Below are 19,234 nucleotides of genomic sequence, written 5' to 3'. Positions count from 1 at the left end.
AAATTTTCAAATCACCAAGATAAATTGTATAAAATTTTATGTTTTCTTAATCTATATGGAAAAACCTTGAAAATCACTTATAGTGATAAAGAAGAAGTATGAGGTATTAAGGCAGCATCAACTATTAGAAAGTCAGATGTATTTCTTAATTATTTCCTCAGTATCATTTTAGTTGGTTATTGTACAAATATTAAGAAAATTCAAAATTTTATAAAATATCTCTTGATTAAATAAAAGTACCAATAAATAAAATAAGTTCAACCAATAAATAAAAAATATAGTATTTTGGTCACAAATTTTATATGACATTCAATTTTATATTGATTAATGAAAACACCACATATTATAAAACAAAATAAAATTTCTAAACACCAATTAAAATGATACGGATGGAGTAATAATTTATAAGTTTGAAAAACACTAATCACTGTAAGTTTAATTACTTTAGTAACCTGTGGTTTTTGGGTCGATTTGATATAACGGCAGTTTTAGGGGTTTATGGTTTCTGAAACACTTGAAATGTTGTGAGGTTTCCAAGCTATGTACATTTTGTTACCTTTCAGAGCCTCAAGAATCCAATCATGGAGTCACAGCCTTAGGTGTAACTGATAACTTTATTTGATTTTTGACCCTTTTGTTGTTGTTGTTAAATCGTGGATTTGGATTTTTCTCTCAGGTGGTGATGATAGGATAGGTGAAGGTAATGATCTGCCTCAGTTTCGTGAATTCTCCATCAAGACGCTAAGGAACGCTATTTCAGGTTTTGTTACAGAGAATAAAGTATCAAAGCATGGAGAGAAAGCTCCCAGTGTTGTGTACAAAGAAAAACTTGATAACCAAAGCGTATTGCTGTCAGGAGGTTTAATAGGAAAGCTTGGCCTGATTCTCGTCAGTTTCTGGTATACATCTTGGGTTAAAGCTCTTACCTTTATGCAATCCTGGTTCTTGAATCTTTGGTTTATTTTTTCGATAGGAGGAGGACGCTAAAGCTGTTGGGCAGTTAAAGGAAATATAGGATGGCAAATCTGCTTGGATGTTGCTATGAAGGTGAAGAGAGACTTCTTGTTGCTGAGTTTATGCCTAGCGAAATTTTGGCAAAACATCTTTTCCAATGTAAGATATGAGCTCTCTTCTCTGGTTACATCCAAACCTTGTGTTGTGTCTCAGTATGTATGACAGAAACTGTTGATATGTTTCTATTTCTCACATTCAAATCACTAATGATGGCTCCTCAAGACGTTATTTTCCTCTCCGTCCTCATTGCCACCATCTCCATCGTTGCATCCACAGTATGTCCCCCAAATCTCGTCATCTAAATAATGACTTTTCTTTTTATCTAAGGAAGTATGTTTAAACTATTAGGCTATAAACTTCGTTTCTCGATTGGGTTATAATTTTTCTTGATTTTGCAGGAAAGATGCCAATACACAATATATGTCCAAACCGGAACGAGAAAAAACTCCGGCACAGATTCGATCATAGGAGTTATATTCGCCGAAAAAGTCGTGTACATCGAATTTAAGGACCTAGCGAGTTGGGGTGAGACTAGAGATCGAGACTATTTCGAGAACGGTAATCTGGATGTTTTCAATGTGACGGGGCGGTGTCTTCCCAACCCAATATGTTTTATGAGACTATCAACTGACGGCTCCGGCAACAAGCCCGGCTGGTATGTTGAGTACGTGAAAGTAGAGATGAGCAAGATTGGAACTCCGAGCACTCATCAGTTCACTGTGAAGCAATGGCTTGCCCTCAGTGAGAAACCGTATCAGCTATATGCCGCACGAGACGACTGCCCTTCTGTGACTCAATCGCTTGAATCAATGAATCCATGAAATATATCTTGTGAACGATTAATGGCGATATGTATTTCAAATAAAATAAAGAAAAAATTACACCATGGATCACTTTTATAGTTATGAATTACACTATGAATCACTTTCTTATACATAGACACTTTCTCTAACTTTTTCCTCTTTCTAGTTAGGTTTACTAACTAAACCTAATCACTTATTATTATTGGTGGATCATATTTTTCTTATCTCTTCTTCATTAGATCTCAAAGCAATTAAAGCTTTCTCTTTTTTTTTCCTTTATTCTTTTGTTCATCCTGACCACGGTCCAATAATCTCCCTCACCGACCACCACACATCTTTATCTTATACTCCCTCTGTTTTTTAAAGATCCATGTTCTAGGAAAAAAATTTGTTTTAAAAAGATACATTTTTTATTTTTTCAATGTATTATTTAATGAAAATCTGTTAACTTCAAGAAAATTAATTGTGTTTATTGTATTTTTATTGGTTAAAGAGTATAGAAAATTATTATTCACAAAAATCAATGCATTTTTAATGTGATTTCTTAATATATGTGAAAAGTCTAGAATATGTATCTTTAAAAAACAGAGGGAGTATGATCTTTTTTTAATCAGAGTCTTGCAGAATCCATTAAACCCCACAAAAATGGTCTCTCCTCCCATTTAGATCTGTTACTTCGTAAAAGTCATGATTGCTGCTAAAATCTACGGGGGATACTCCGGCTCAGTCAGCTTCGGCATACCGTGAGATTCTCATGGATCATAACCCTTGCTAATCGATCATCTTTAAAGGTATTTATTTCACTGTCGTGTCTTTCTTATGGTTTTTCTAAGGTTTATTTTTTTCCTCTGGGTTTCTATGGGTGAATTTAGTATAGAAAATTTAGATTCTCCATAAATACAATTTCTTTTGGAAGGAAAGTGCTTATTTTGTTGGAAACAGAGTTTGGGAAATACAATTTCATTGTTATAAGTTAATTTGCAGGTTAATTTACTGGCAGTTCAGAAATTGGATTACATCATTTTAAATGTAACTGCAAAATATTGGCTTGAGACTCCAAAAGATGAGAACTTGAAATTTTATGTATTCTTCTCTCTTAACTCTAGAACTTAAGCTTTTTAAGAAGTTTATAACATTGACTATGCTATTTCAGAGAAACGTGAGATATATGATTGTGTCAATGTAGCGGCATGTTTGACTTTAGTTCCTTGTTTCAGTTTGTATTGATATCCTTTTCTTCTTCTCGAGTTAAAATTGATTTTTTTTAAAACTCTTTTATGAGTGAAAAAAATTGAAGTGAGTTGTTTTGTCATATAATCACAGTTATTACATCTATGACATAAAGCTAGAATGTTGGTGTTATATTTGTTTGTTGACACATCCCAAGCATTGGCAATATCAGAGAATTAATTCATTTATCTCTTTGCACTTCTTCAACCAGTTCGTACACACTTTTTTTTTGCTTTATTTCACAGGAAGTATTCACAAGGGTGGGCAATATGTAAGGAATAAAGTATGTACGTCCTTTTGTACACCGATGTACATCTGGTGGACAATATGCAAAAGCTTTTGTGAATTAGTGTACATGTGGACAGTCAAAATTATGTGTACATGTGACAGTCCAAATTATGCGTACATGTTGACTTATCAAAGCAGAGAACTACTCTTATCAAAAAAATTCAATCGTTTGTGACTTGGTATGTGTTGACAAACAAAGCTACAAAAATATAAAACTATATAAGTGAAGTCAGAGCTTTGAATTATTGAACATTAAAAAGTTTTGATTCTATAAATCTTATAATTTCTTGCGCATGATAGACATTGGAAAGAGCAAGTATATGTACACAACCAACTGCTCGTAGCTTGGTGGTAAAAAAGGTACAGCTGTACTGTCTGCCACCCGGGTTCGAACCTTGGCCACAACGGATTTAACATCCCTTCCGTTGGGGCGCTGGATCCCTTTCGGAGGATAGTTAGGAATGTGGCTGCCCAGATACCAAAGTTATCAAAAAAAAAAGTATATGTACACGATGCACATGTGACCGATCAAAAATATTTAGCTACTTATGTACATGTATATATGTTTAGTAACCAGTGTACACGTGGATATACGATCTAGTGTACCCAGGGACAAATACATTTAGGTGTACACGACTTTGTAATTGTACATGCGTACATAAGCTGGCCACAGTTCATACCTCTTCAATATCACACTGAACATTGTCCACAGTTCGTACCTCTTCTTTGTCACAAGCTTCCTAGCCAATAACTCATGCACCAGTTTCACTGAAATTGTACACTTTGCACATGTTTTAATCGTGTTTGGTTGTACAAAGTCATTCTTATCCGTCTGTACATTGTAGTTTATACTTTTTTGTGTGTATAGAGTTATTCAAGCTTGTTAATATAAGAAAGGGCTGGAATGCATACTTAGAAATTTGGGTTTAATTCACGAGGATTTATATGCAATTTTGAAAGTTTGGCGTCAAATTGAGAACAATTAAAAACTTGGAGGACCAAAAGTGCAAAAGAAACACAAATCACCATTGCTACTCGAGCTTTCTTCTGTGGCTTGAAGACTGAAGCGACGATAACTCCCGACGACCACCCTAGTGAATTTGTGTCGAGGAAGAAGCTTCATGGTCACAGATTGAGATTTGATGTGGTTTTGAATCAAAAGAAGGAGACGTAGTCGAGTTTTTGCAAAGGAGAAAGTTTGGTGGTGATGCTTTCATGGCTAATGATGAAGACATACACATGGGGTATGACGGCCGTGATGTTAGTTCGGTGGAAAAAATCCATTCAAGTTTTAGGATTTAAATCAAAGATGAAGAAGATAAATTAAATGTGTAGAGATTTTGGTGAAATAAATAGAAGAGTAGGTGGTGGGTCCTACTAGTTATATTTGGTTACAGGAATAGTTAGAAAAGAAGGGAAGGAATTGATAAAAGTGTCTTAGCAGTAAGAAATGACCTATTGTGATATTAAAAGTCATAAAGTGACTCTGAATGTTAATTTCTCCCTAATAAAAATGTCGTTTTGTGTGTTTTTACCATGCATAGCAATAATATAAAATATCTAATGGAATAATTTTTTTGTTGCATGTGAGATTTAAACAAATTACTATAATACTGTTTTCGAGGTATTAATATAGACACCTGCTTGTTGATGTATCTGAGTTTTGACAAATTCAAATTTCAATGTTTAATTATGATACCAATTTAATGGTGAAAGTCGAAATCATTAGAAAATAAAAAAACAAGATATATTTATTACTCTCTCAGTGTCACTATAAGTGGCATTTAAATAAACTATTTTGTTACAAAATAATCGATATTCTCATTATTCTAGATATAATTTAATAACTTTTAAATTTTGTGACCAATTACAAAATACTTTATATTTCTTTTATTGATTGCACATGTTTCATTTAATGAAATTTTTAAATAACCAAGATAAATTGTATAAAAGTTTATGTTTTTTTGAACTACGTGAAAAAACCTTAAAAATCACTTATAGTGATAAGAAAGAAATATGAGATATTAATCGAGCATCAACTATTAGAAAGTCAGATGAACTTCTTAATTATTTTCTCTATATCATTTAAATAGTTATTGCACAAATATTAAGAAAATTCAAAATTTTATAAAATTTCTCTTGATTAAATGAAGGTATCAATAAATAAAATAAGTTCAACCAATAAATAAAATTTCTCATGATTAAATTAAAGTATAATGAAAACACCACATATTATGAAACAAAATAAAATTCCTAAACACCACTTAAAATAATACGGATAGAGTAATAATTTATTAGTTGAAAAACACTAATCACTATACATTTTCTTACCTTTCAGAGCCTCAAGAATCCAATCATGGAGTCACAGCCTTTAGAAAAAAAAAAGAACAAAGATTTTGGTTAGGATCAGAAGTGCTCTGATACCATATAAAATAACTTGTGTATTTCATTGATCACATGATGTGTATTTATGGAAGAGATTAATAGAGAATCTCTACAAGATAAGGACGACTCTAACTTATCAATATCTTAGATAAGTATAACTTAACTGATAATCCTTAATCTATACCAATAGAAAGAAATCTCAAAGTCTTCAACTCTATAAATAGTTAGGACATATCAGATCTCTATTTCTCACATTCAAATCACTAACAATGACTCGTCAAGACGTTATCTTCCTCTCCGTCCTCATCGCCACCATCTCCATCGTTGCATCTGCGGTATGTCCCCCAAATCTCGTCATCTAAATAATGACTTTTCTTTTTATCTAGCGAAATTTGTTTAAACTATTGGGTGATAAATTTTGTTTCTCGATCGGGTTATAATTTTTCTTGATTTTGCAGGAAGACTGCCAATACAAAATAAGTATCCAAACCGGAACGAGAAAAAATTCCGGCACAGATTCAATCATAGGGGTTATGTTCGCCGACAAAGACGGAAGGTATATCGAAATTAATGACCTAGTGAGTTGGGGTGGGACAACGCCAGGTCTAGACTATTTCGAGAACGGTGATCTGGATACTTTCAATGGGACGGAGCGGTGTCTTCCCAACCCAGTATGTTTTATGAAATTATTCTCTGACGGCTCTGGCCACAAGCCCGGCTGGTATGCTGAGTACGTGAAAGTAACGACGAGCAAGAAGACTGGAACTACTATCGACAATCAACAATTCACTGTGGAGCAATGGCTTGCCCTCAGTGAGCTACCGTATCAGCTATCTGCCGAACGTAACAACTCACTCCCCTTCTGTAATCAAGACGGGCCTATTCAATCGCTTGAATCAATGAATCTATGAAATATATATACATCAACAATACATCTGCTTGTTGATGTATCTGAGTTTTGACAAGTTCAACTTTCAATGTTTAGTTATGATACTAGTTTAATGGTGAGAGTCGAAATCCTTAGAAAATAAAAAGACAAGATATATTTATTACTCCCTTCGTATCACTATAAGTGACATTTAAATAAACTATTTTATTACAAAATAATTGATATTCTCACTATTCTAGATATAATTTAATAACATTTAAATTTTGTGACCAATTACAAAATACTGTCTATTTTTTTACTGGTTACACATGTTTTATTTAGTAACAATTTTAAATAACTGAGATAAATTGTATAAAAGTTTATGTTTTCTTAATCTACATGGAAAAACCTTGAAAACCACTCGAAGTGATTAATGGCGATACAAAGGATTAAAGGAAGTATGAGGTATTAAGCCATCATCAACTATTAGAAAGTCAGATGATTATCTTAATTATTTCCTATGTATCATTTTAGTTGGTGTTTAAGGTTTTGCACAAATATTAAGAAAATTCAAAATTTAATACAGTTTCTCTTGATTAAATAAAAGTATCAATAATAAAATAAGTTCAGCCAATAAAAAAAATGTAGTAATTTGGTTACAAATTTTGTACGACATTAAATTTTATTTTGAATAATGAAAACACCACATATTATGAAACAAAACAAAATTCCTAAACACTACTTAAAATAATACGGATAGTATTTTATTAGTTGAAAAACACTAATCACTATAAATTTAATTAGTAACCTGGGGTTTTGGGATTAGAGGAATTACATGTTTCCATCCCAAACTTTTTTTTAACACTGTTTAGTTTTAAGCCATAAAGGCAAAGTTCAAACAACAAGCTTTTAGGAAAGCTAAATAAATCGAAAAGTAATCACCAATAGGTGACATAATGAACTCAAAGAGCATATAAATAGAACTAGCCAAAGATTGAGATAGTACCAATCAACATACTAATTTTTGTACTAATTATCAAGGCGTAAACATTATTGACCGGCATCCTCATTGAGGTATTAAGCCAGCATCAACTATTAGAAAGTCATGAATTTCTTAATTATTTCTTCCATATCATTTTAGTTGGTGTTTAAAGTTTTTGCACCATTGTTTAGAAACCTTAAAAATCTAAAAAAAAAGTACATAATATTCATAACAACCAACTTTTCTATCAAAAGCCAAGAAATCTCGACCATTTCTGTAGGCCATCTGATGTGTCAAAAGAATGTTAAATTTTATATTATAAAATATTTAAAAGAGACACTGAGAAAAACCCCACAACAATACACAATCGAGAGAAAGAAACATGGCCAATCGATTTTAAACCAATAGAATCCGTAAAGACGTGAAAATCAAATAGTGAACCAGCAAATGTTTCAGGATCATTTAGCCACGAAGGGTGCGACTACTTTCAGCATTTCTAATCGGGTGGAAGTACGGATGTGCCTGGAAAAAAAATCGACATATTCTCAAATCAAATCTATAATTTTATCAAAATAAGGTGAAGAAACTGTTGATTACCATTGCTTCTTTAGCAGTTGGCCTTTCTTGGTGATCATATTTCAGCAATTTGTCCACAAAATCAACAGCCTATTTTAAGACAAAATTAAAGGGAAATTAACTGACTGGGTAATCTTCATCCGTAAAACCAGTGAAGGGTTTCTTAAATAATATGTACCTCAGGAACTGCTAAGTGCTGGTTTTCAGAGTTGATGAACTTCGACCACGGCTTCCGGCTATGTCTATATATCAAAAAAACAAGAGTGCATCGTTCAAAGCTTCTTAAAACAATGGAACACTGAAAGCTTTTCAAGAACTATCAATCCGGAGATACCTCCCAACGAGGGACGCAAGATTAGGGTCCAACTCTATGCGGTATCTGTTCAGGTAGGTGTTGAGTTCATCTGTGCCAAGTACCTGCCATGATTATAAGCAGATATTATCGTACCATTACAGAATCATATTTTTATTGGTAGCTATAACTTGGAGGACTGCCATCTCTGTTCAGTGATAAAGGGACGCGATGTTACCTTTGCAATTTTGACCAATTGATCATAGTTGTCATGACCATAAAAGAAGGGCTCCTTGCGGAATATCTGCATCAAATTTCAGCATCAAATACTACAATGGAGTATATAATAATGGTTAAAAAAAATCAGCACTGACTAACTTATTATCAATACAGAGCCAACCGTTAAACTAGTTATAGCTTAAAACGCTCACCATTCCAGCAAACATGCACCCGAGACTCCACAAGTCTAAGGAATAGTCATAGTCCTGCAAATCAACCAGCAGCTCTGGACCTTTGAAATATCTGCTCATAGATATGAAGTGAGAGAAAAAAAAAATTTGAAAGCAAGCGCCTAGACCTATACATCAGCAAAGATAATTAATAATAGTATGCTGCAACTTCTAATATCTCGATGCATGCAATCTTCTATACATCCAAACTATAATACTTATTTCAGCTAAAACCTCAATGAACAGAAACCGCTAGTTAACAATTACAAGAAAGAGAATCCTGGAGATGAGAGAAAGATTAGCAACAAAAGGGACTACTACCTTGAAGCAACACGGACATTGTATTCTTTCCCAGGATGGTAGAATTCCGCCAAACCCCAGTCAATTAAACGTAGTTTCCGTTGCTCGTGATCAATCATGACATTATGCGGTTTCACATCTCTGTGCATGATTCCTCGCGAATGGCAGAAGTCCAACGCCTGCACAAAACGAATGGGATGCTGAGTTACTTTTTTGCCAGAGCCATCAAGGAACATCATTATATTATAGAGGCAAACCCAATCTAGGGTTCAAGAAACTTGATCGCTTACTTTTAGAAGTTCGTAGATATAATATCTAACATCATAGTCCGAGAGAGTTGGATAAAGGACTTTAAAATCCTTATTGTTCACATGCTCAAATACCAAGCTGGGCGTCTTCGACTGCTGATCTCTAACAATGTCAAGCAACTTCACAATGTTCGGCCCACCACAGAGGTTCTGCAGAATCTTTACCTCTCTCTTAATCTGCAGCAAGGAGGAGCAAAAAAAAAACTTATGTTAGAGATAGAATTCACACTTCCTCCTCCTGCGCATGACATGAAATCTTTTCTACAAAAACCTTCTTCTTCTTCACAGGCTTCAAAATCTTGATAACGCATTTCTCGTCATCAGTGGCATGGATGCCTTCAAAGACCTCACTGTATTTTCCCCTTCCCACTTTCCTCACCACCTCGTAATCATCCTGTACACTGCACACACCATCAACAACGAAGATACCTCAAACACTGATAAACCAGATAGCAACACACACACCATAAAAAAAACTCAAAATAAAACATATTTTCTGAAGAGCAACCCTGAATCCACGTCATCATTATCATCAACGAAGCTACCTAAATCGCAACACATATCTTCGGAATAGTAAGTAAACCCTAAATCATCAAGGAAGCAACCTCAAAACACACATATGTAACCATAAATCAACGTTCCACCTTGATTCTAGAACCAGCAGTTCGCAAACAAATCTCACAACAATCGACATAATTAGGTTAAGAAGGGAGAGGAAGACTCATACGTACCCCCATTGAACAGCGAGGGACTCGTAGTCCCAATACTCCTTAGGCCTGACGACGTTGACGTCGGCGTAAACCCTAGCCTTCGACGGCTCACCGGCGCGCCGGATAGATTTACCGATCTTCTGCGCCATCGTTTCTTCCGGTTTACCTAAACCTTTCACGCGAGGCTGTTGTTGTTGGGGGCGGTAGAGCGAGGCGCTAGAGGCGAATCCGCGGAGAGATAAGAGGAGGTTCTGCCACGTGGCCGGGGAGGAAGGAGGAGGGACGGAGAGGAAGGAGAAGAGGCGGTCGTTGGCGGCGGAAGCGTTGCGAAGGGAGGAGGAGATTGTGAATCCGTAAGGCCTAAAGGCCATTTAGCATTTATTTAAGTAATAAAAAAGCTCTAAATAATTTTAGACTAATTGAAAGAGATGGTAACGAACTGCTTTTCTGTCTTCGTTTTTCTTCTTCTTCTTGTCTTTGCTTTGCTGGCATGTAACGGTGGCGTTTGGTTCTCTTTGTAAATCGTTTTATTAGAGTAATATTCTTTAGATAAAGCTATGCAAATAAACCGAACCCAGAAACCCGAACTGAATCTGAATCGATCTGAATACAATATAGATACCAAATGAATATTGTTTTATGGTATTTCGAGTTATGTGTACTATTCGAACCAAACCCGAATTTAAATGGATATCCTATAAAACCCGAAACATTCAAAACTTTCAAAAGGTCTTGTGTTAAACATGATTTCAATTCTTAACATTCTTAACATGTATCCAAATTATACTAAGATATATTGAAAATATTACATAAAAGTCGGTGGTTCTATTATATGAAGGTTGGTGGTTGAATCTTGAAATTTTTAGATTTTAGTTTTGTTTTTATTGAATAATGTTTCTCATTTCATTTTATGAGAACTTGGTTTTCATTTTATGCTTTATTTGGTTTTTTCTATCATAAATATGTTTATCTCTTTTGATTTTGAATGATCACAGTTGATATTCTTTTTCTTTTTTCGAATCGATTTTATTTATGTTCTGATTATAAAATATGTACAAATCAAATATTTTAAAACCAAAGAACTGATTTTACTATGTTTTAGTTACAAAATAGGTACAATGAGATACTTTTAAACTGAATAACCGATTAGAACTTGAATCCGAAAGTACATCGAATTGTACCGATTTTTTGAAGATTTACTAACCTTGACCCGAATCTGATATAATCGAAAGAAACTAATTTTTATATAACTCGAATGTAGCTGATTTTAATAAACTCGAAAAATCAAAATTCGATTAGATAAAACCAAAACTCGATTAGAACCCGAAACGCTGAATTTGTGCAGGAGAGTTTCTCGTCTGTTGGGCTGCTCTTTTGAACTTCTGTGCTTTTCTAATTAGGTCAAATAAGATTTTGGCTTTGGGCTTGAATTCACTTTTATTTCCTTGTCAAAGTATGACAAATCGGTTCGATCCAGCTTTGATAGTTTTAGTTTTCTCCACTCATATTCGTCTCCAACTGGGCTAGCGCACTTCCTCTGAGACAACAAGAAAGTCAACACGAAAGAATGCTGCATTATCAAGATCCTCAAACCCCTGAAGAAGAAGGTGATCGATCGAGCGATCAGCAGTAGCACAAACACCTCTGTATTAGTCTGATTAATCTTCATTTAATGTGTAGGCGTAATAGGAAACCATGGGCCAGGTTTATCAATGCAGCAACCAACGAGTTTATGGACTCCATTGTATGAACATCTACAGACCATTGACTTATGAGCTGTGGTACTTTGTTTTATAAGTACATCCATAATTTGCTCAAGTTAAAGCTGAGAGCAGCAGACTACGAACTCTTATGAGAACAAAATCTTTGTGCTTTCTACTACTTTTAAACTAATTACTGTAATGCTAAATCTTTATAGTGACATAATTTAAAAAAAGAAAACAATATTGAAAGTTTCATCGCATATATAATTATAATAGCAAGAGACTTATTGTTGAAAAAGTCTTGAGTAGAAAGAGAAACAGAACCATTATCTTGTTGACACAAGACACTTAAAGACTTTGATAATACAAACATAGTAGAAGAAGGACCCATACATTTACATTGGAATCCTTTTCTTTGCGAGAGATGATAGTTTCATCACTTCTTGAGATGTGGGAAGCAAGCGACAACATCGGCTTTAGGATGCTTGGCCTCAGCGTGCTCCCTGCATTTCACTTCCGATGTAGTGCAGATGAATGTTTGCATACAAACCTTGCACTGTATCAACGAGTAACCAAGAGTTAATGAATAGGACGAACAGAACGCTCAACTCAATATTCAATCAGAGTAGCTGGGTACCGGTAAAACGAACAGAAATTCATAAACGAATGTAAAGAATTAGGCATCAACAATACTATAAGTTATTGAATTTGCAGGATATTATATTCAATTACCATGAGAACTTGTGCATCAACATGAGACAAGTCGAAAAAAAAAAGACAAGTCTTAACGACCATTCATTACAAAGACCGTTTAAAGCTAAACTAATGTTTCACGGTAATTAAGTTCTATTTCGTTCAGTTACATCCTCAGACACTCAAATCCTACGAAGAATATAGCTGGGACTTGAATTAAATCCCACTATTTATTAAAATCTTCGAAATAATGAAGGAACGAAGCGATCGAAGTTTCTTATTTTCCATTATATATTTTTTTAATAAACTTTTTGGTTCTTGAGAAAACAGATAATGAGATCACCTGAAGGGACATAGCTTTCTTGTTCGCTTCCAACTGGCTTCCTGTAATAGATCAAAAATCACAATCATATTAATTTTACAAATACCTTATATTGAATCGATCCATCAGCAGAAATATCTGTATAAACGTTCGATCCATCATCTCGAACAATAAATCGAATTGGTTAAACTATGTTTGGTTTTACCTTTTCCAGCCTGCCTTGCCTTCTCGAGATTTTTCTCACGAGCCATCTTCGATTTCTGCGCGTTTCCTCCACCCATCTTTCTCTCTGTCTGATTCGATTACACGCGGCGAAGGAAAGAGAACACGAAAGATGAGAACACGCAAACCCTAATTTTTCAGAAAGAAATGGGGAATAATCTAGCCGACAATGTTGAAAGAAGAGTTATTTATATTGTCCCACTTGCGTTTTCTATAATGCGCACTCACAATAAATTCGCCACTTATGCACCATTCACCAATCACCTACCGCGCTATTGACTCTGGATGATTCGATTCTTATTATATTGGGCCTTATGCCTTTTAGCCCAGTTGGCCCGATCGTAAGCTCTTTCCAATTTCTAAAATACTATATTTCGCAGGATGATCGGCCCGTATGAGATGGAGGGACTGATATCGGCCTATGCCGCTATGCGATGGAGAGACTAATCTTAATTCTTGATTCTGTGAATCTAATGCAAAATCACAAATTTAAATCATGCTTCCTTTTCTTCACGAAGTGGAACTATTTTAGAGAAACTTAGTTTTACAATAGACTTTTTCTTGGATTCACCACTAGAGTGAACCTAGAGGTTCACCCAACCAATAGGAATCACTCATTTCACAATTGATATCTTTTAAATAAGTAAACAAAATATTATCAAGTTATATTATGTTTTTAAAATAAAAATGTTAAAAATAAATAAAAATAGTAATATATGCAAAAAACATAAAAATATTTTAAATCCGTCATCAAAACACTAAGCCTAAACTCTAAAATTTAAATTAAAAACATTAAACATTAAATCTTAAAAATACCAAATCCTTAATCGAGAAAAAAATTTAGGATTTACCCAAAAGTTTAGGATTTAGAGTTTAGGATTTAGGGTTTAGTATTTCGATGATGGCGTTAAAATATATATATATTTTTTTTGCATATACTAGAGTTTATCATTTAGAGTTTAAGATTATCCAAAGGTTTAGCATATACCCAAGGGTTTAGGATATACTCAAGGATTTAGGGTTTATGATTTAGAGTTTAGGGTTTATTTTATTCTTTGGAAATGTTAAAATATATTTTTTAAAATTACTTTTTGTAACTACTATTATTTATATTTGTTTTTATTTTATTTATTTTAAAATATAAAATAACTTGACAATATTTTGTTTCCTTATTTAAAAGATATCAATTGTGAAATGAGTGATTTCTATTGGTTGGGTGAACCTCTATGTTCACTCTAGGGGTGAATCCAAGAATAACTCTTTACAATAATCCATAAAGAGACATTCAAACCAACGAAAACCAAAAATATCTCCGGAAATTGTAAAAACCTAGCCATAAACTCGAAACTCGAACAAATATGATTAAGTTAATTAGCAGATGTAAAAAACAAGATGTGGGATATAATATCCCTAATAACATCATAGCTGAACTCGAAATAAAATCATAACAGTAGAAAGTATGGACATAAAGTAAATTAATCATTCGTAACAAAGATATTTGCAAACAGAGCAAACTCTATAACTAAGGGGGATGTATTCAATTTAGCATTTGATGTGATTTGATTTTTAATGGAGTTTTAGATGATTTTAATAAGTTGTAGAGATTTAGGTGATTTTTGTTAAACTACTCTAGAATATAACCTAAAACAATGGGATTTGAGTTTTATTTTTTTTTAACTAAGAAACTCCACCCAAACATCTTAAAATCACCTCAAAACTTTAAAATCTTACAACTTAAAATATTTTCAATAACAGTGGATTTCAGAGTACTTTACGAAATGTCAAGTTCAATAACAGTGGATTTAAATGAGTTTTTAAAATTCATGTTTGAATAACAGTGGATTTGTCATTTTAATGCAAATCAGCTGAAACTCTCAGTTGAATACACTCCCCTAAAAGAAAGAAGGAAAACAACCAAGAGATATTAATCTATTGCATTTAGGCGGTGTCTAACCCGATTTTTTTAGAACCTATACCGACTTTTAGAACATAGACTGAACGTCTTTCCCTATTGTTACAATCAAAATTAGTGACCAAGACAAAATGTTAATCAGCAACATAAAGATGCAAAGGAGTCCGCTTAAAGTGAAAGTCAAAGGAGATGAACTTGAAGTGGGATCAAGTGCCACTACACTAACTCATAAAGAAAAATCCGAAAACAACCCAAATCTCATCTGGTGAAAATAAAGAAACAGAACAAAAGATGTTGAAAAGGCAACGTTGTCAAGGAAAGCACCGCTCCATACGGCTATACGCTCTGTCGAGAGATCCTCGATCTCCAATCTGGTGCACGACACATTACTAATCCCATCTCTCCGAACCAGCTTGAACCTCCCGAGACCAAAACTAACCACAACTTCGACACAGCCTTTTACAACGAACCATATAACCCCTAAAATCCAAAGCATCACGGCTTAAACTGCGATATACACACGCATAATCTCCTACTCCACCACAACGAAACCACTTTTTAAATTATACTTTTTATACTGACAAAAACAGTCATGCTTTTTATTATTGCAATATCTAAAAAGTATGATTTTCAAACAACAAAAAAATAATCAAAAGTATATAGAGAACTTAAAAAAAAAATCACATTAACAAATATTTATGTTATATAATAAAAACACATTAAGAATTGACGATCACTAATAGGTACTAGCTGAATTTTCAAGTTGTGCATATCGATAAATTATGAATTAGTAGAAAATAATACATTAAGAATTGACGATCGCTAATAGGCACTAGATGAATATTTAAATTATGCATATCGATAAATTATGAATTAGTAGAAAATATTATAAGAATGTGGTTTTTCAAAAAATAAAAATAATATTCAAGTACTGTTTAGCAAAAATCAGCATCTAAACTGTATATTTTTACAGAGTGGAAACAAAAAAAAACTGTATATTCTTACATCTAAAGATTAATACAACATTTTGGTGCAATACAACTCAATAGAGGCCTTTAGATTTTTTCACTATTGGGCCGATATAACCTGTAAACGGAGCCAAAGTCAAGATCTAAAAACTCCAATCCTTGTCTCCGGCACCGGTGAGGTGATCGATCGATGGGTGTGGTTATCGAGAGCTTTGTCTGGGAGCCAACCTCAAGCGTCTTCCTCTTCTTCCTCCTCTCCACATTTCTATCCATATTCCTGCTCCCCTACCTCTCCAAAAACAGAACGTTCGGTACTACCTTCGATCACACCGTCTCCTCATCTTTTTCTCGCTTCCAAAGATGGTTTCTATCTATCTACACCCTCTCTTCAGGTAAGTGGCGATCTCAGTTTCTGATTTCGAGATCTATTGGTTTGATTTTTTTTATTTTTTTTATTATTTCGCAGTGATGGAAGGTGTCTGGTCGGTGTATGGAGAATCGGAGTTAGCATCTTATGGCGTGAGTAAAGAAACAATGGTGTTTTATCTCTCTGTTGGCTACTCCACTTCTCTTGTTCTCGGTCCTTTACTTGGTCTCCTCTCTGATCTCATGTAAGTGTAATAAAGTTCCTTTTCTTGTGTGAAAACAAACACATAAGTTTGAATTGTTTTTTTGTAGAGGTCAGAAGAGGATTTGTTTACTCTATTGCGTCTTGCACTTCGTTGTTGGCGTGTGGAAGAGGATTACAGTGAGTCCTAGTGCTTGGTTTGCTAATGTTTGCTTGTCTCTTGCTGCTCTCATACATTCATTTGGGTTCGAGACTTGGCTTGTTGTGGAACATGAGAAGGTATGTATGTATGTATGTATGCATCCTTGTTTTTTTTTTTTTTTTGTCATTACAACATAAAAATAAGTTATGGTTTTTTTTTGTAATGGCTGTCTTTGTAGCAAAGTCAGCGGAATGATTCGTTGAATGAGACGTTCTGGTTGATGACTTTTCTCGAGTCTGCTTCTTTGATTGGAGGTCAAGTTCTTGCGAACTGGCTTGCGGATGGTAATGTTCAGAGTGGCATTGCCTTGTCTGCTACGGCGTCTTTGTTCTTGTCTGTTGTGGCTATTTTTTGTGTTGTCCGGACTGCGAAAGAGCCTGTTAAGACGCTTCCACTTAGAGATTATTCTGCAGCGTTTTATGCATATGTTCTTGGTGGTAAGGGCTTTTTCATTTGTTTTTTTTTATTTGTATTCCTTCTCTATTTGAAACTTTCCAGATTCATTTTTTTTTTATTTTTTAATTATATCAGATAAAAGAATATGGTTTCTAGGAACTGCACAAGCCTGCCTCCAGTTTTCCACTGCAGTCTTTTGGATTCTTTGGGCACCGACGATAGTGGTACGATCAACCTTCTTAGCAGTTACTTCAATCAACTTTGTGTTTCAGAAATCATATTAGCAATGATGCTTACTTTCATGTGATATTGAAGACATCCTTTGATCCCCAAATTGGGATGTTAGATTAGTATTTATTTCAAAGACACAAAAGGATCTTTTTATAATAAGATTAGACAGTCACATGATGGTAGTCGATGTTTTAAATATATAATTTGTTATGTTGGGTCAGGCTGATGGGCGAGAAGTGAATCTGGGATTGATATATCCATGTTTCTTTGGTTCAAGAATGCTTGGGAGTACAGTATTCCCATGGCTTATGAGCGGACAGTCATTGCTCCGGCTTGAAGATTGCTTAGTATACATATACGTAATCCTCGGGTTTGTGTTTTCTATAGTAGCCTATGATTATCAGGTAACTCTATTACCAGTTTCAGAAAATTTTAATAAAAAACAGTCTCGTTTCCATTCATGTTGATGCCCCACACACTATCTTGCAGGAAATCAGCACCTTAGTAGTACTTTTCTGCTTATTTCATGGCTTCGCAGGACTGGTACTGCCTTTGCTTGCCAGATTAAGGACCTTGTAAATCTTTCACACATTTAAACTGTTCATTTTTTTCAGATTATTCATCTGAGACGAGAACCTTTATTTGTGTCTGGTGTAATGTATTTGCTGTTTTTTATTTATAGGTATGTACCGAATGAATTGCGTGGAGGGATGATAAGCCTTTCTCAAGTCCCAGCTAATGCAGCTATCTTGTTTTGCCTGATACAGGTATGTGCCATTACAAACATTAACATGTTTTTTTGCTTCTATTCCGTGTAAAATTGATCTTCATATTTTGCAGAGAGGGTACTCCGACAAGATTGAGAATTCAACGATGATGGCTCTAAGTGCCGTTTCGTTATTCACTGCATCTGGCTGTATATATTTATTAAGACGATGGGGGAAGTCACCACACCAAGACTGGCACAAGTTATGATTCTGAGTAGCTCCTCGTCTCTAATTATGGGGGCTTTACCCACATAAGGGGAAGCAGGACAAGGCAACTCTGGTTGGTATGTGTGATCTTTGTGTTAATGGTCCCGGTAGCAGCTTGAAGTGAGCCAACAGACAAACATGGAAGAAACTCAAAGATGCTGAGAAAGAGTTCTTTCAATTTTGAAATATTGAATGTTTCTTTTGTTGTCTTTGAAATTGATTGTTTTTGGATTTGTTCATGTCTTTTTAAGATCGGCTTCTTTGGACTTTACCAGTAAATATGAATGCAATTATTTTAACGTTTTTTTAAATTAGTCTGCACAATCTATTTGTATGATTGGTCTTTTAACGGCTATGGCAGCTCATTTCTGACGCTTTATTAACGGGACAGCGTCCAGTGAGATCTTGCAACAACAAAACCAATATCTTCGCACATTGTTTTTGTAACATCCCGAATTGTGAAATACGAAAAAGCTTAAGAGAATTGATTTGGCTACCTATGTCACCAAAGTTGACTTACCTTTTCCGGAGCACATCCTGAAAGAACTCCAGAGTTAAGCGTGCTTGAGCTGGAGTAGTGGAAGGATGGGTGACCTATCGGGAAGTGATTCGCGATAGCGTGCGAGTGAGGCCAAAGCACGGGGAAAGGTCGGGTGGTGATTGCAGGGTCAGTAAACAATGATTTCGAGCCTTGAAAAATTAACGACCGACCGTCGGATGGGATGGGCCCACGGGCCGAGAGAGCGGGCGTGGGTGGCCCATTAGCCGTGGGCGGTCGGGGCGTTACAAGTGGTATCAGAGCTGGTTAGCCGTCTCAGTTCTGACCTGAGAGGCGTCT

At 34.8% G+C, this 19,234-nt stretch overlaps 5 protein-coding genes and 1 long non-coding RNA gene across 6 annotated transcripts; 4 read left to right on the top strand and 2 right to left on the bottom strand.

Annotated features, from left to right (window-relative positions):
- The first annotated feature begins 707 nt into the window (after positions 1–707).
- LOC130496537 (PLAT domain-containing protein 2-like) lies at positions 708–1,897 on the top strand. Its single transcript, XM_056988656.1, has 3 exons — positions 708–899; positions 974–1,289; positions 1,413–1,897. The coding sequence occupies exons 2-3, from the start codon at positions 1,173–1,175 to the stop codon at positions 1,833–1,835; spliced, it is 540 nt and encodes a 179-aa protein (XP_056844636.1). The 5' UTR covers positions 708–899; positions 974–1,172; the 3' UTR covers positions 1,836–1,897.
- A 433-nt stretch (positions 1,898–2,330) lies between these two features.
- On the top strand, positions 2,331–3,510 carry LOC108811337 (uncharacterized). The gene is made up of 2 exons (XR_001943279.2): positions 2,331–2,608; positions 3,293–3,510. It is a non-coding gene; the product is annotated as an uncharacterized LOC108811337 (long non-coding RNA).
- Positions 3,511–5,989: 2,479 nt separating this feature from the next.
- Positions 5,990–6,631, top strand: LOC108808567 (PLAT domain-containing protein 3-like). The gene is made up of 2 exons (XM_018580691.2): positions 5,990–6,055; positions 6,179–6,631. Exons 1-2 carry the CDS (start codon positions 5,990–5,992, stop codon positions 6,629–6,631), a joined length of 519 nt encoding a protein of 172 aa, XP_018436193.2.
- Positions 6,632–7,861: 1,230 nt separating this feature from the next.
- LOC108811330 (casein kinase II subunit alpha) lies at positions 7,862–10,618 on the bottom strand. The gene is made up of 10 exons (XM_018583375.2): positions 10,227–10,618; positions 9,767–9,896; positions 9,478–9,672; positions 9,209–9,366; positions 8,870–8,960; positions 8,677–8,742; positions 8,481–8,563; positions 8,325–8,388; positions 8,168–8,236; positions 7,862–8,092 (listed from the first exon to the last, which is right to left on the bottom strand). The coding sequence occupies exons 1-10, from the start codon at positions 10,574–10,576 to the stop codon at positions 8,033–8,035; spliced, it is 1,266 nt and encodes a 421-aa protein (XP_018438877.1). The 5' UTR covers positions 10,577–10,618; the 3' UTR covers positions 7,862–8,032.
- A 1,531-nt stretch (positions 10,619–12,149) lies between these two features.
- LOC108811335 (uncharacterized protein At2g23090) lies at positions 12,150–13,332 on the bottom strand. The gene is made up of 3 exons (XM_018583381.2): positions 13,129–13,332; positions 12,945–12,985; positions 12,150–12,464 (listed from the first exon to the last, which is right to left on the bottom strand). The coding sequence occupies exons 1-3, from the start codon at positions 13,202–13,204 to the stop codon at positions 12,345–12,347; spliced, it is 237 nt and encodes a 78-aa protein (XP_018438883.1). The 5' UTR covers positions 13,205–13,332; the 3' UTR covers positions 12,150–12,344.
- Positions 13,333–16,105: 2,773 nt separating this feature from the next.
- Positions 16,106–18,707, top strand: LOC108806720 (uncharacterized). Its single transcript, XM_018578903.2, has 9 exons — positions 16,106–16,417; positions 16,492–16,636; positions 16,704–16,872; positions 16,974–17,232; positions 17,327–17,415; positions 17,644–17,826; positions 17,912–17,997; positions 18,105–18,189; positions 18,263–18,707. Exons 1-9 carry the CDS (start codon positions 16,216–16,218, stop codon positions 18,395–18,397), a joined length of 1,353 nt encoding a protein of 450 aa, XP_018434405.2. The 5' UTR covers positions 16,106–16,215; the 3' UTR covers positions 18,398–18,707.
- The last annotated feature ends 527 nt before the right edge of the window (positions 18,708–19,234 follow it).

Source organism: Raphanus sativus, chromosome 6, assembly GCF_000801105.2.
Source record: "Raphanus sativus cultivar WK10039 chromosome 6, ASM80110v3, whole genome shotgun sequence".
In the NCBI taxonomy this organism is placed as follows: Eukaryota; Viridiplantae; Streptophyta; class Magnoliopsida; order Brassicales; family Brassicaceae; genus Raphanus; species Raphanus sativus.
Note: the sequence above shows the minus strand (reverse complement) of the source record. Positions and strands in the feature narration are given on the sequence as shown.